We start from the raw sequence: 15,737 nt of genomic DNA, 5'->3' as shown, positions 1-15,737 counted from the left end.
TACGATAATCAACAGTCTTAAGTTTGACGAAATGCTGTTGAAAATGGATTTCACTATTATAATAAATCATATAAATCATGTACCAATAACTCTAGAATATCAGTAATTAATCATTGTATGTAACTATATATGTTAATTCAAATAATTAAAAAAAACTGAGTGCAGGGTAAAAACTTTCAAAAGTAAAGAACACATTGAGTTTAACAAAAGATCATAAAACTTCATAATTATGGTTTACTGCGATTTTAAAAAGTACTATTTGGAAAAACAGGAAGTCAACATGCTCTGTTTATAAGCACCAATTATTTACTAGTAACCAATATTAAAATGAGACAGGGAACAGTTAATATTTTGGTTTAGTGTCTACAAATGTAAGTTTGCATTACAATATATGCTGTTATTGTATCAGCATGACTCCGGCGGAGCAAGAGAGTTTAAGGTACCGGAAGTCCTTCTGCGTTGTCCGGATGTGGACGTGGCAAAGCACCGCAGTAGTTCCGACGAGTTCCTGTCCCTGATTCTGAGGACGGATTAGTCAAAAATACCCCGGGACGATATCGGCCCTAGAGTTTGTCGACCGCCGGGTTCTGTAGTTTGTCGCGTACAGAGGATATCATCTACTATTCACATAAGTCCGAAGGTACGTTTGAATATGAGACGATCTGAAACATGACAGTTCATAAAAGGAAGTCTGAATTTTGCTGCGTTAGCTCATGCTAAGCTACTTAGCATCGCCGCTGATAGTCGTGCTGCGGCTACAGCTGATTTAGCCGCTGTCATTGTGGGTTCAATTATTTATACGAGTTTTCACTAGATTCTAAGTGTCGTTAATAGTAAATCTGCTATAGCAGTTTTTATATATAATTATGATTATTTATTATGTTACATGCTGTTTTAAAGTCTTGGCTGACATGTTGTTGTGCTCGGGTTAGCCAGAATGCTAAATGTAATGCGGCACTGAGGTTTGTACCTGTTAGCAGACAATAATAAACTTTCAAGTTTCTCTTGTTGTCACCAAGAAGAGCTACATATCTGGCGTCTGGTTTTCCTTTCGGATATATGCAGTCAACTAATGACTCATGACAAAACTGCCGAATCTGTTCCCTAACTTGGGTCAGTCAGTGGGGCAGATGTGGGTCACTCAGTAGGCCGTACGGCTCCAGCTATTATATTTCTCTTTGTGGCACCTGCACCGCTGAATTATTCAAAGCCTCCCCTCGTTTAGCTTGTGTTTGTGCTGTTAGATGATACCCGTCACTCTGTCATTGAAGGTAGTCACCAAACAAGCTCGATAGATCAACTGTGATGTGTGGCTATTAGTAAGTTAAAGTTGACATGTGTATTGTGTATAGATAACTTCTTAAGAGTGGAAAAAGCAATGCATTGCAATAGCACCATATGGATGTGTATGATTTATAACAAGAGGTTAAATTTGAACATTCTGACACATGAGTGTAGGCAAACTTCAATATCAGAAGCATATTTATTAGTTATATAGACAGTGATTTTTAGGATCACAAGAACTACATTAAAAAGTCTGGTTTCTCAGGATCCTTTCTAGATACCTTTGCCTTTAGCAAAGACATTTTTACAATGTACTTGGAAATAGAGTCACTGTGTCAGGCCTTCCTACCTGGTGAAGAAACAACACATCATGGGTGTGACCATACAAACAAAGCAATCTGATAAAGGCAGTGTAAGTGTGCAAGGCAATGGTAAAAAAAGAAGAATGTTGAATTTGGTACCTCACATCCTTCTGGTGATATGCTCTTTGAGGTTAAATGTATCATGCACAAGTTTTTGTTAGTTTAGGTACAGGACAAGCGGCTCAGCCAAGTATGTCCTTGTATGACTTACACTTGTTGTAAATAATGTTTTGTTTTTTAAATAACACTCAAAGGATTTGAATGTTTCACAATACTCAATTATTAATTCTTTTACCTGCCATTACACACTGTATTATTTGCCAGAAGTCTATATTCTTAATACACATGTTACTCTACAGGTTTGGCATATTTGCTTTTTCTCTCCAGCATTAGGCATGAACTGAGGATGAATGTAAACCAGCACACTCCAATGGCTTCTCCATATGGCCAGCCACAATCTGGCTACACTCACCCTGGCTATGCCCCTCTAGATGGAGCCTACCCTGCTCCTTATGCCCCCTACAATGGCCCTGCTTCTGCCTACCAACCTGGTGTACCGCCCCAAGGTAAAATTAGCCAACGACAAACCTTGCCGCGTTCTTCTTTTTCCACTTTGATTTTCTAAAATATGCACAAACAATGTATATATTCAGCCTTCTATCAAAGACAGGCAGAGATACCATTTTTTATTTTACAATTAATACAGTAATACCTTGAGATATAAATGTCCCGACATACGAATATTCCGAGGTACGAGCCAGCCTTCATGCAGTTTTTTGCTTTGAGATATGAGCACGCTTACAGATGCTGATGCTAGGTGTCAAAGCAGCCCACGCCTCCTCACTCGTTCACTTCACGTGTTCATCGACTTCCGTGCACATCTCCCGCGAGTCTTCCGTATTGTGTTTGCATTATCCAAGTGATTTTCTCTCTTTTTTGTGCATTATTCTTCATAATAGTGACGAGTCCTAAGAAAGTTAGTGGTAAGGATGGTAGGGAGAAGGAGGAAAAAACAGAAAAGTAAAATAAAATATGTAAGCTATGTTAAATTAATTCTAAGTTTATGTAAGTTACGTAGTGTACGTGTAAGGTAAAGTACGGAATCAAGTGTCAAGTGTTTTTCCTTTTATTTCTTATGGAAAAAATGATTTGAGATAGGAGCACCTCGAGTTACGAGCTCGTTCCTGGAACGCATTATGCTTGTATCTCAAGGTATTACTCTACTGGCATTATAGGCACTCACATTATAATAATCATTATTTAAATGTTGCTTGTGCAGAGATCTAACATCTCAGTTATTAACATTTCTTCTTCCTTCACGTTGCTTGATGTGTTTCTTCTACTTCTTGCTGTGTTTGCATCCTTTTCCCTCTTTGCTGTATTTCAGATTATTCTCCTTTCACAAGCTTTCCCTCTAAAGTTGTGGCAGCCACCCCAGTGTCTGACCTCACCTCTCCCCTTGACTTAGGTAATGGGCTCATCCTTTTCTTGGTCACTTTACACAGTCTATTCTGCAATGACACAGTGAGACCTTTCCGTAGTAACATGCTTTACTCTTGCATTCTTGCCATTTATTCTTCTGCTAACATAATGTCAGTTAACTTTTCAGCATCTAACATACATCATGTCTTTTTCAAAGTTTTACTGCAGTTGGACTTTGCGCAGTGAATGATTTAAAAAGATACGTTGGTGTCTTTAAAAAGACCATGGGTGACATTTTCCAAGGTGCACTTTAAATTGTTTTAAATCATCTTTGGCACTTTTGTAAAACTAAAGTGTAGGTTTTGAGTGACAAGCGCATTTCATACATACACCATTTAATGATTTAATTTTGTAACACATCTCCTTCACACCAGTTGACAGCATCTGAACTGAACATGTGAACGTTTTCTTGGATGTGTTGCAGCCTGTCACCATGTTGAGCTTGTTGCACCAGTCTTGTCACATTTTGGAATATGATCACATTCAGATGGTGCCTATTACCCCGTATCAAGTACAAGATTTTTTTAGAGCAGTGATTGATCCGTTCGTACTTTTCAGGTCCCAGTAGAGGTCCTCCCACATCTGCACCTCCACCGGTCTCGGCGTCTCAAGCATATCATCAGTACAGTCAAGGGAATGTACAGAATGGACCTCCACCTATGACACAAGCACCTTCCAGGTAATTATGCTCTATGAACGTCCTGTATATAACTGTAATAATTTTGAGCATGGTATATGGTTTCTACAACATTAATGATGAGTAAGAACAACCGCAAACAGTTAGAGAACATTTTAAAAATAAAGAAAATATGTTATTGGTCACTTGAAATGAGATCTGTAGCTTCATCATAACTTGTCATACCATCACAAAGCTGTTTTAATCATGATTTCATTAATGAAACAAACTCCTGGTTGTATAACACAAATGTATCTGTATCTGTCCAGGCCTCCTGTAACTCAGTCGTACAACCAGGGAGCAGTGAACTTGTCAGAGCAGCACTCGAACTACCCACAACAGTATGTGCCCCCTCCCACTATGCATCAGGTCACCAACCAGATGAGTGGCATGCAGCTCACACCTGGGTCACCAACTCTGGCAGGGCCAGGATGTGGTACGTCTGAGTTTAAATAGGGATTTACTTTAACAAATAATTGTGATTTTTGCCATCTTTCACACTAGTTCACTCTCCTGGAAATAACATTGTATTTTTAACAACTGCTGCGTCCTACGTCCCAGTAATGTAGTTCATTAATTGGTTTCTTATGACAGATGGAATTTGGGAAAAGAACTGATTTCATCTGGAATTTCTGTTCTTTCTTGAAGGACAGAGTGAGACCCTTTGACAATGACTGTTTTTAAACTGTTACTGTTTTTTAAAAATTATTGATCCCAATAATACTGCACTTCACTTAAACACCATACACTATACTATACACTTTATAAAGCAATACTATATTTTCAATGATTTTGTTGTTGTCATAACAAATGTCTTCAATGCCTGTTCTTTTTTGTTCGTAGTTCCACCTCAGAGCTCCCAGCCACCCATCAGTGCGCCCTACTCGGCTGCACCACCACCCACCTACACCCAGGCCCCTCCACCAACATGCTCTGCTCCTACCCATCCACCACCTCCCAGTGGCCCTGTGCCCTCTCAACAGTACTATGGAGGGCAGCATCCTCCGGCTCAACATGCTTTCAACTCTTCTCTGCCCCCTACTTCTCAGCAGCAGTTTAGCTCCCATGCACCGCCACCACCTCCTACTCAGCAGACTTATCCCCCATCCTCCTTCTCGGGTTCGATGCCTCCAACCAGTCAAGTTCCGGCTCCACCAGTGTCCCAGCCACAGCAGTCCTTCCCACCTAGCCAACCTCCCTTTTCTTCAGCCCCCCCAGCTGTGAGCCAGCCAGCCTTTCACGCTGGTCCTCCTTCCTCTGCTCAGGGCTCCTTCCAACCCAGAGCACCGCCTCCTTCCTCTCAGCCTGGACCTTTTCCACCCCCTGGGCCTTCTCCCACCTCCTCTCCAACTGGACAGTATCCAGGCCCTATGCCCCCTCTCCAACAACCCCCTCCAACCCAGCCATTCCCTTATCACTCAGGTCCACCACCTTCAAGGACTCAAATGCCTCCTACTTCAATGGCTCAAAGCAACCACCTGCCTCCAGGACCACAGGGCCCTCCAGGGCCCCCTGGGCCCCTACAGCAACCTCAGCCTAGCATGCAGGGAGGATACCCACCTCAGCAGAATGGTGAATCTTCTATTGATGAGTCTAATTATTTTTTACTGGGAGATTTTTTTTAAGTTGTTCAATTAATGCCTCTTCTCCCTGTCCAGGTGCTTATGGACAGGTAAGAGGCCCTCAGCCTGGCTATGCAGGCCCTTATCCTGGGCAACCAAACTATGGAGCCCCTGGACCAGCACCGGCTCCTGCTCCACCTTCACAGAAAAGACTCGATCCAAATGCCATCCCCAGCCCGGTGAGTAAAAAAAGCAGACGTGTAGCACAAAAGACCATTTCTAAATTGGAATTTTGAAAACACACATCAATATTGAACCTAAAAGAGATTTGAGGTTCCAATTTAGCTTTTAATGATCAGTTTTGTTCTTCTGATAATCTCAGTTTCAAAGCTTTGTCAGCAATGAAGCATCATTGATACACTCTGTGATTGATTCTAACCTTTCTTAACTTTTGATATTGCTTAGCCTGTGTTCTCTAGGCTCCACATGTTAGAAAATACGTACTCACTGACCACTTAATTAGGTTAATCCCACCAGGTTGTATAAAGTTTGCAGCATGGATTCAACCACAGCAACTTTTCCAAGCAAAGTTGCAACATCACATCACTGCCAGCCAGAACCTTTGATACGAGGCTGAATGTTGCAGCAGAAAATGCTGATCTCAAATGCTGATCTCAATCTCATGTGTAATTTGCTCAGCTGACAGTAGTGGTATCTGGTGAGAGCTGCTGCTGCTGCTGTGGCTTTTTGCTGCAATATTTGTTTTGTTGTGGCTCCACATGGCCATTTCAGCTTTTGCAGCCTTGCTGTCTGTTTTAACTGGCAGCTTTTCTCTGACTGCTAGCATGCACAAGGTGAGCGCTCCATAGTACTAACTGAATTGTCTCTCTTGCTACAAATTTTGCTGACATCTCTGATGTTTGTGTAGGAGTTCATTAGATCAGCTATGTTTACGCTATCCAGCATTTGATATCAACAGCTATTCAATATTTTAAGCAAAAACATTTGTGCTCTGTTTGGATGCTTATTTGGAGCTCCAGCAGACCACCCTGACCTGTTGAATGTCTATGAATAAATGGATGCAATGTTGCTGCCATGTGTCTGAAAGATCATATTGTGACATTTAAGAGCAGTTCAATAGATGTACTTAATAAAGTGGCCAGTGAGTGTGCATCAGTCTGTACTTGACTGTCATCTAATCTATAATCAATTTAACTGACCACTGTGTTTGATTAACAATGCTGCTTTCTACACAGTATCACTGAGTTTTCTCTCTAACTCTTCTTTTTTTATAAGAAATAATAAAAAAAACTTTTTACTCTCTGTATTCATTTATTATCTTGTCCTGTTTTGCACAATTTGCTGGACAAACATTTGAATGTAAAGCAAGCGTCTGACATGCCGGCCGTGCAGAAATCACGACATAGAATAGATCCAGATGCTATTCCCAGCCCAGTAAGTTTCCTGTGTGTGCCTGCCTTGTCCTTCACTTCATTCTGTCGTCTCTGCACGCTTTTCATTTACCTGCAGCCCTTACCTCCTCTTTTTCCCATGGAGTCCCTTCCATGTTAGCCACCCTTAGAGATTGTGTGCCATCAGTTTGAATATTATAGGTCTGTTAGATATTGTTTCAGCCATCGCTGCTTGTTTGTTTCCAGCCGGACAGGTAACATGACATAAATGTGTGTTTATTCTTTTCATTAAATCAGCTGTAAGGTCATTAGGTCATCATCCTCATTTTAAAATACTCAAAGCTGTTTGTTTTGCGATTATTTTGATATCCAGTAAGCCCATACAGTCCACCTCCAGCTCAGTCTTTTACTGTCTTGCATGATGACATTTGATTAACAGCATGCCTTTCTTCTCTTTTGGGGGATCAGGGAAGATTTAGCCTGGTACTGCACCAAATGTCACCATTTACATTTTGTCCACAGATGATATAATCATGTGATTGTGTGTGAGCCTGCCTGTGTGTAGAGGTTGTGTGAAGGGTCTTTCCTGTGTGCATTTAAGACCACGTTTCCAAGAAAAGTATTGCGTATTATTGTAAAAACCTGTCTCCAGAAAACTTGGTGAACTTTCTGGATGTACAATAAAACTAAGATCTACAGCCAGGTATCTGACATGGACCTTTGGTCTAGTAGGATAAGAAGCAAAAACAAATATTGTTTTAAATCACAAATATTAAACTTTTTGGTACACATCCATGTCAATTTATTGGAACTGTGTGAAGGCTGCAGCATCAATAACAGAAACTGCTATAAGACTAGGAGAGCAAAAAGACTGTAAACTACTGGTGAAGTTGCACTAGTCATTCTCATTGGTGTATTGAAACTATCAATTTTAAGATCTAGTGTAGTTTTATGAAAAATGTTTTTCCAACATTTTAGTTTTAATTGTAATTTCAGGGAACACACTTTTCTGGAAACACTATTAATGTTCAAGTCCTGGCACATTTGGTTATTGAAATGTTATAATGAAACAGATCATTTTGTCCTCGTCTTCCTTTCAGATCCAGGTAATAGAAGATGACAAGGCCAAGTCAACAGAGCCATTCACTACAGGAGTCAGAGGTCAGGCTCCTCCACTGGTCACTACCGACTTTCAGGTCAAAGACCAAGGTACGTCCAGAGTTTACACAGAGGACTGAGTACAACATGTGAAGAGATTGGCATAGTGATGACGATATTTGACTGGTTTTGTGTGTGTGTGTGTGTGTGCAGGAAATGCCAGTCCCAGGTTTATTCGCTGTACAGCGTATAATATGCCTTGCACATCTGATATGGCCAAGCAGTCTCAAGTGCCACTGGCTGCTGTCATTAAACCCCTTGCCACGCTGCCACAAGACGAGGTGAATAACCAAAACCCCCCAATCCCCCACCACCTTCTCTTTCCACTTCCTCATCCCTGTCTGGTTTTGTCATTTTAGGTCTCTTAGCTTAGCATGTTTGCCCTCTAATGTCTTTAAACAATTTAACTCGCTCACCGTTTTATAGAACAATAATAAGAGTATCTATATCTGTGTACTTAAAGGTATCATGTACTTAATCTGATAAGGGATTATTATGAGAGAATACTTTATTATCAGTGAGATAATCCTGTTTCAAAGTCGTCCCAGTGGAAACGGATGCCCTTGTTTTAATCTTTTGCATTCATATCTAGTTTTGCACTGGAAACTTTCAGTGACCTACATTAATTTTTCAGGAACAGTCAACTGTAGGTGATTGAGAGTGAAATACAAAATGTTGATGCTCTCCCCTTTGTCTTTGTTGAAGTCACAGCCAAATTTAATTTGTAAATTTTATCTTGTTTTACAGACCCCTCCCTATCTGGTGGACCATGGTGAGGGCGGACCAATCCGGTGCAACCGCTGCAAGGCCTACATGTGTCCATACATGCAGTTCATCGAGGGAGGACGACGCTTCCAGTGTGCGTTTTGTAGCTGTGTCACAGAGGGTGAGTTTGTGAAACTGTAGATAAATACATTGATCAATGTGCCTGGTTTGTCAAAATAAACATTATATATTCCTGTAACTATTCCTATTTACTTATTCCACCTGTGCTTTCAGTGCCTCCGCATTACTTCCAGCATCTGGACCACACTGGTAAAAGGGTGGACTGCTACGACAGGCCCGAGCTTTCACTGGGCAGCTATGAGTTCCTGGCCACTGTTGACTACTGTAAGGTGAGATGTAATTTTCCTTCTGCTTTATGTCAGTTAAAAAAGTTAGACTAATGAATACAGCTATCTGCCATTACATGGACGGAAGAGGGAATATGAGCTCAAAGTGGTCTGTATTAATTACTATTATAGTCACTCATTGTCTAATGGACTATTAAATGTTAGGCCTGTAGGCTGCTGTCTGTATTGAGGCTTTAATGCAAGTTTTATTTAATAGCAATTGATTTATTTATTATTTCGTGCAGCATAGCAAATGTGCGCTGCTGTCATAGACACTAAATTATTTTTTTAAACATGAAAGAACAAAACTGATTTCACAGCCCATATCTCACAAGGTTGCAGTTGTTGGAACAAATTATGAACGCAGGGGTTCGCAGTGTTTTAATGGTAGTGGTATTACATCTGGTGTTGTTTGAACACAGTCACATTGATCAGTGGTCCCCAACATCTGGGCTGCAGACCGGCACTGGTGCATGGGTCAATTGCTACTGGGCCGTGTAGAGAGAATGCGTAACATTTGTTATTTCTGTTTTATTCATTAGCTTTTTCTGAAAAATTTACTGGATTCTGTCAAATCTGTCTATTACTTACACCTAATACTTGTCAAGATGCTTGCCTCGTCACATGTCTTACCTACATCCGCTACCATCTTAAAGGGTCTGCTCTGGCTAGTAACACTTGATACTTTACAACTAAGTTGAAATCCCCAAGCTAGCAAACTGAACAGAGACAAACATCTTTGGAAAGTTTCTTTGTGCAGGGTAAAAGAGCCAGTGAGGAGGCAGAAGGAGAGCCTTTGTTTTCAAAGACAAAGAAAGCTGCATTTAAGAGACAATTCCAGGAGTCCAACTTGAAATATGGATTTATTGTGACAGGTTGTTCCCACGCACCAAGCCCGTGCTGCATAATATGCAGCAAACGGCTCTCTAATGAGGCACTGAAGCCTTCAAAATGACTTCGCCACTTGGAGACCAAGCGTTATGCGTTAAAAAACAAACGCGGTGTTACCGTGACACTGCTAAAAATGCATACACAGTGACTTAACGTTTATTATTATATTTAGTAAATAACAGTTTTTATTCCAGTTGTATCTTTTGATTTAATTGTTTCTGCCACACTGCCGATTTGTGAAAAACTTATAACCGGTCCATGGCGCAAAAAAGGTTGGGGACCGCTGACATTGATGATTGACTTGATGTTCTCCTTTCGTTACCAGAACAACAAGGTCCCTCAGCCTCCAGCCTTCATCTTCCTTATTGATGTGTCCTACAATGCTGTAAAGTGTGGCATGGTGCGCATGGTCTGCCAAGAACTCAAGAATCTTATTGACTACTTGCCCAGGTATTTCCACTCACCTATAAAGAAGAGTGAGGAAATAGTATCTTGGATAGATGTAACCAGGGAAATGTATTTACTCTTAATTTTCTCTGGTAAATTCCTTCACATTTGCTTTTCCATTTATGTGTCCAGGGAAAACCCAGAAGTGGACTCGGTGATCCGAGTGGGCTTCGTCACCTACAATAAGGTTTTACATTTCTACAATGTCAAGTCAACTATGGCGCAGCCCCAGATGTTGGTGGTGTCCGATGTATCGGATATGTTCGTACCGCTGCTCGATGGTTTCTTAGTTAATGTAAATGAAAGCCGACCAGTTATCGAGAGGTGAGCAAAGGCTTAGTTAACACTGGCATTTCAATAAATTCATGTCGTGACCATTAGGAAAAAATATATATATATTCATATTAATTTACTTGTTGTTTTGTGTTTTTTTAGTTTATTGGACCAGATCCCAGAGATGTTTGCAGAAACCAGAGAGACAGAGACAGTCTTTGGACCTGTAATCCAGGCAGGACTGGAAGCACTGAAGGTAACAACTTCATTTAAAGTAATTCCAAATGAATCAGTGCTCTGCTTTTTAAAATGTGATGTTTTTAATATTTTACCATATTTAGCAAAATGTGATGCTATCTACGCCAACTGAGCCATAGTGCTGTATTTGTTCCAGCTCTGTTTACATGTGCTGCCAGATATTTTGAGAGCAGTAACATTGTGAAAATATCTGTTGGTTGGTCTGAATGGTTGATCGTACTTTAACTGTTGTGGGGGGGTTCTCTGTCAGGCGGCAGATTGTGCCGGAAAACTCTTTATTTTCCACACCTCGTTGCCCATCGCAGAGGCTCCAGGAAAACTAAAAAACCGAGAAGACAAAAAGCTTATTGGAACAGATAAGGAGAAGGTAATTAATTAGCTGTTCTGCCCACCAAGTTACATTTTATTATGTATTTCCTTCTCTTGTCTGTGTCAATGAAAAAGGTCTCAGACTGACTCTCTTTGCCTTCCATAGTCACTGTTTCAGCCCCAGGTGAGTTTCTACAACACACTTGCAAAGGAGTGTGTGGCCCAGGGCTGCTGTGTGGATCTTTTCCTCTTCCCTAACCAATACGTGGACGTCGCCACGTTATCGGTTGTTCCTGTTTCCACGGGTGGTTCAGTCTACAAATACACGTATTTCCAGGTGAGTAGACAATTGCCTTGTGTTTTTCATGTGCATATAGTGTATTAGCAAAAGTATACTTGCTGTTTTGGTGTGTTTGAGTGATTTGCTAAAGTCCTTTTATTGTTGTTGTTTTTTTAATTGTTATCAAAGACTCAGACGGATCAGGAGCGATTCCTGAATGACCTCTCACGAGACGTTCAGAAACTGGTAGGGTTTGATGCTGTCATGAGGGTGCGAACTAGCACAGGTGAGATTTCTTCACTTCCTGAGACTTCCTGTTAAAATAGTTTTGTCAATGTTGTGAATGAAATAAGACGATGCCCTCTCTTTTTCAGGGATCAGAGCAACAGATTTCTATGGCTCCTTCTTCATGAGTAACACCACAGATGTGGAGTTGGCAGGCCTGGACTGTGACAAGGCCATTACTGTTGAGTTCAAACATGACGACAAGCTCAGTGAGGAGACAGGCGCTCTCATGCAGGTATGAAACATCTGTCCATGTGATTGTCTTCTTTGAGAGAAATACATTAAGCTTTTTTTTTTCCCTGGTGTTTTTGCATTTTCTTGGCTTTGTGACGAACAGATCAACTAATTTGTGGTGGGGGTTTTTTTCTTTCTTCAGTGTGCCGTTCTCTACACCAGCTGCAGCGGACAGAGGCGCCTATGCATCCACAACATGGCCGTCAATTGCTGCTCCCAGCTGGCTGATCTCTACCGTAACTGTGAGACAGATACAATCATCAATTTCTTCTCCAAATATGGTGAGGAGATGTCGGGTGGAAATGAAAATTTTTTAAACTTAAGGTCCCCATGTCAGTTTTCAGGCAACGTCACTGTGATAAAAAAAATTGAAATATTTCACATTGCACATTGTCACTGCCTGTCAGTTTTCCAAAAATTGAAAGATTTGTTATACATATTATACAATTAACATGTTTATTTGTTTTTTGTTTTTGTCAGCTCTCCGTGGGATTCTGAACAACCCCACCAAGACTGTGAGAGACACACTGATAAACCAGTGTGCGCAGATCCTGGCCTGCTACAGGAAGAACTGTGCAAGTCCCTCATCAGCTGGTCAGGTACTGAAAACCTCAGCCTGTCCTTTGGTTTGCCAAAGAGTGATCGCTGAAAAAACTCAGTGTGAAAGACATCTTTATGTGAGCTTTTGTCGTCCCTCAGCTGATCCTTCCAGAGTGCATGAAGCTGTTACCAGTCTATCTGAACTGTGTGCTGAAGAGTGACGTGCTGCTACCAGGAGCCGACGTCTCACTGGATGACCGTGCTTACCTGCGACAGATGATTAGTTGCATGGATGTTGCAGACACCCACGTCTTTTTCTACCCCCGTCTGCTGCCACTGGTGAGAACACACCATCAGACATTGTTAAAGCAGGGAATCTCTGTTTTGATGCAAAGAATGGTTTATGGACCTGTGAAACCAATATGTTCATCAATTGCCTTTTTTTTTTTTTTACTGTCCAGATGAAGCTTGAAAGCGGCTCTCTGCCAGTGGCTGTAAGGAACTCGGAAGAAAGGCTCTCAAAGGGTGGAGTTTACCTCCTGGAGACGGGGCTCCCCCCTTTTCCTTGGGGCGGGGGCCGCGGCCAGCAGGCTTCTGGTCAACATTTTTGGCACACCAAGCTTCAGCCAGATCGACCCCAACATGGTGAGAGAAGATGTCTGATTTTAGAGTCCTTGCTGACCCCTGCTGACTGATCCTCAAATGTCACAAATGCACATACAGCAGAACTATTCGATTTTAAATTTATTTTGACTAGATTTTTTTTACCCCCAAAAATTCAGATGGGGCAGACATTTTTGGTGGCTAAAATGGGAGGTAACAATTTAGACTAAGATATGCATTGTTCATAAAAACAATATATTTTTTTTAGCTGCCCAACAAACTCATTGTAATGAAACATATTTGTAACCTGATTGTTCAGCAAAATTAGTTATGTCAGTCAATTAAACTGTTGATTTTTCATTGATAATTTTATAAAATGTGTTATACTTTCTTTCTATAGAGTGACATGTTGTTGTGTCTACACATATTATATACCAACTGGTAGGCTTCAGAGAGTGTTGCATTCTTGGTCAGTCATCCGTAGACATGGATTATTGCACACCTCAGTTTCTCTCAACATTTCTTGAATGACTGCATACTGGATGTGGCCCACACGCCACTATTTGAATAGGCCAGACATTCAGTATGTTGTCTGTTTAGTGTGGTTTAAGATCATGTTAATACACATGCTTGATCAATCATGTGAAATGTTAACACTTGTTTTTCTGGTATGAAAAGTGTCACATTGAAATTTCCTTTTGATGTTCAGTCATCATGTTCAGTGAAACTCGACTAACGACTCATTCATGTTGTTTTACTTATATATTTTTACTCTTTGTTTCAGACAAGTCTGCCAGAATTGGACAACCCTTTCTCTCGGAGACTCAGAGAAATTATTGACACCTTCAGAGCAAAACGATCACGATTCATGAAGGTTTGTCTAAAATGTATTTTCCTTTTTTTACTGCCCTCAGGGAGTGTAGGACATTTATCACAGCTAATTAATTGTTCACCCCAATTCTTTTCTTCTTGTTTTACTACTTCTTGGGATTTAAGTGGAGTATTTGCATTGTTATAAGGTGCATCACTGACACCTACAGGGCCTATTTTACACCAAATCTTCATTTTAGAAATGATTTGGATTTATGCCATTTTGGGAAATTCTGTCATACTCTGTTCTTTAATATTCAAGTGATAATACCATATATTTAAAATTTTGGCAACTACGGGAATTTGCAGGTATTTTTGTTTATTTGGGCTTTACTGGTTTTGGAAAGAAAAAATTCTCTGAACTTCACCACATCTGTGCTGTTCTCTGCAGCTGATGGTGGTGAAACAGGAAGACAAATCTGAGCTGATTTTCAAACACTTTCTGGTTGAGGATAAGACCGCCAGCGGGGGAGCCTCGTACGTGGACTTCTTGTGTCACATGCACAAGGAGATTCGGCAGCTGCTGAGCTAAACCTCCTGCTCCAGCTGCTCCTGCACTCCCATCTGACTTTTGTCCATCACTGACTCGTCGTTGTAAACAAAAGAAAGCGCTTTTCTTTCTTTTCTTTTCTTTTTTTTTAACCTAACAAACTAAAGCTCTCTCAACTGTCTGCCACAGACCAGCTAGTAAACCGAATCATGTGAGTGATTGTGCGTACGAGTTTGTGTGTCTGTGAGTGAACCTGATGTGTCAGGTCTCTACTCTGCCTCAAATCTAATGCTTCTGCCAACTGGAGCATTGAAACTAACGAGGGCAGGGAATGTGGGTGAGTGTTCACGTGTTTGTGTACACACAGGTGAACGATTGCATGTACGCAGCAGATGGAGTAAATAAGCAAACGAGTGGTGCAGACAGATCATGTGACTGTGGTCGGCATGCTGTCTATTAGTGGCACTGAAAGGCTGTTGTGGGTGAATCAATAACCCTCATATAGCAAAACACTTTTTATATATATTATTATTATAAAAAATCCACATAGAGTGAAGGACTTTTACATGAAAGACATAATTTTAAAAAAAAATGCTGTTCCTTTCCTCAGCTTTCCTCAGCTTTGGTGAATTCTCCCTGAACATGTTCTGTCTTTGTTTCTGATTTCCTTTGTTTTCAGGTGTGATTCAGTCAGGTGCCCACGGCCCAATATGTAGAAATAAACAGAAAATTTAAGAACCCTTCAAGCATTTATGTGAAAGGGAGAAGCTTTTTGTTGTGCCTCATCCCAATTGGCTTCAGCTGATTTTTCCGTATTGGGGTGAAAATCAGCCCCGGACTTTCAGAAGAGCCACACGTACATTTCAAATAAATGTTAGTAATCTTCTCTTGTGAGTTTTAAATCAAATGCAGCGCTGTTGCAAAGTCAGCAGTGGATCGAAGTTTAGAAATAGAATAAAGAACGAGAAGAGAACATGGGAGATGGTGGACTGAGATTGTAAAGCTATTGCAGTGAATGGTGCTGCAGACTTTATATGAATCAAAAGTTTGGATGTTTAGAAATGTATAAAAATGCCTGCTCCATCCAACAACTGAGCAGACATCAGAAATGTTTGCCCTCTCCGCACTGACAGTGTTCAGTGTGTAAATAAAATATATAACCTGTACAGAATGAATAGAAAGTAAAATTTTTAAAAGATCTGCTTGAAC

The 15,737-nt window shown here is 40.8% G+C and overlaps 1 protein-coding gene across 1 annotated transcript; it reads left to right on the top strand.

Moving 5' to 3' along the window:
- Positions 1-458: 458 nt before the first annotated feature.
- On the top strand, positions 459-15,699 carry sec24c (SEC24 homolog C, COPII coat complex component). Its single transcript, XM_025058067.1, is given in 25 exon segments — positions 459-640; positions 2,034-2,212; positions 3,034-3,114; positions 3,687-3,807; positions 4,074-4,240; positions 4,648-5,376; positions 5,463-5,605; positions 7,879-7,987; positions 8,090-8,217; positions 8,684-8,822; positions 8,936-9,051; positions 10,265-10,389; positions 10,519-10,710; positions 10,822-10,915; positions 11,168-11,284; positions 11,393-11,563; positions 11,696-11,792; positions 11,881-12,026; positions 12,168-12,306; positions 12,506-12,624; positions 12,725-12,904; positions 13,027-13,154; positions 13,156-13,210; positions 13,953-14,042; positions 14,430-15,699. Coding segments are annotated over 24 exon segments (3,687 nt in total). The 5' UTR covers positions 459-640; positions 2,034-2,052; the 3' UTR covers positions 14,571-15,699.
- The last annotated feature ends 38 nt before the right edge of the window (positions 15,700-15,737 follow it).

This window comes from Cynoglossus semilaevis, chromosome 8, assembly GCF_000523025.1.
Source record: "Cynoglossus semilaevis isolate Cse_v1.0 chromosome 8, Cse_v1.0, whole genome shotgun sequence".
Taxonomy (NCBI): domain Eukaryota; kingdom Metazoa; phylum Chordata; class Actinopteri; order Pleuronectiformes; family Cynoglossidae; genus Cynoglossus; species Cynoglossus semilaevis.
Note: the sequence above shows the minus strand (reverse complement) of the source record. Positions and strands in the feature narration are given on the sequence as shown.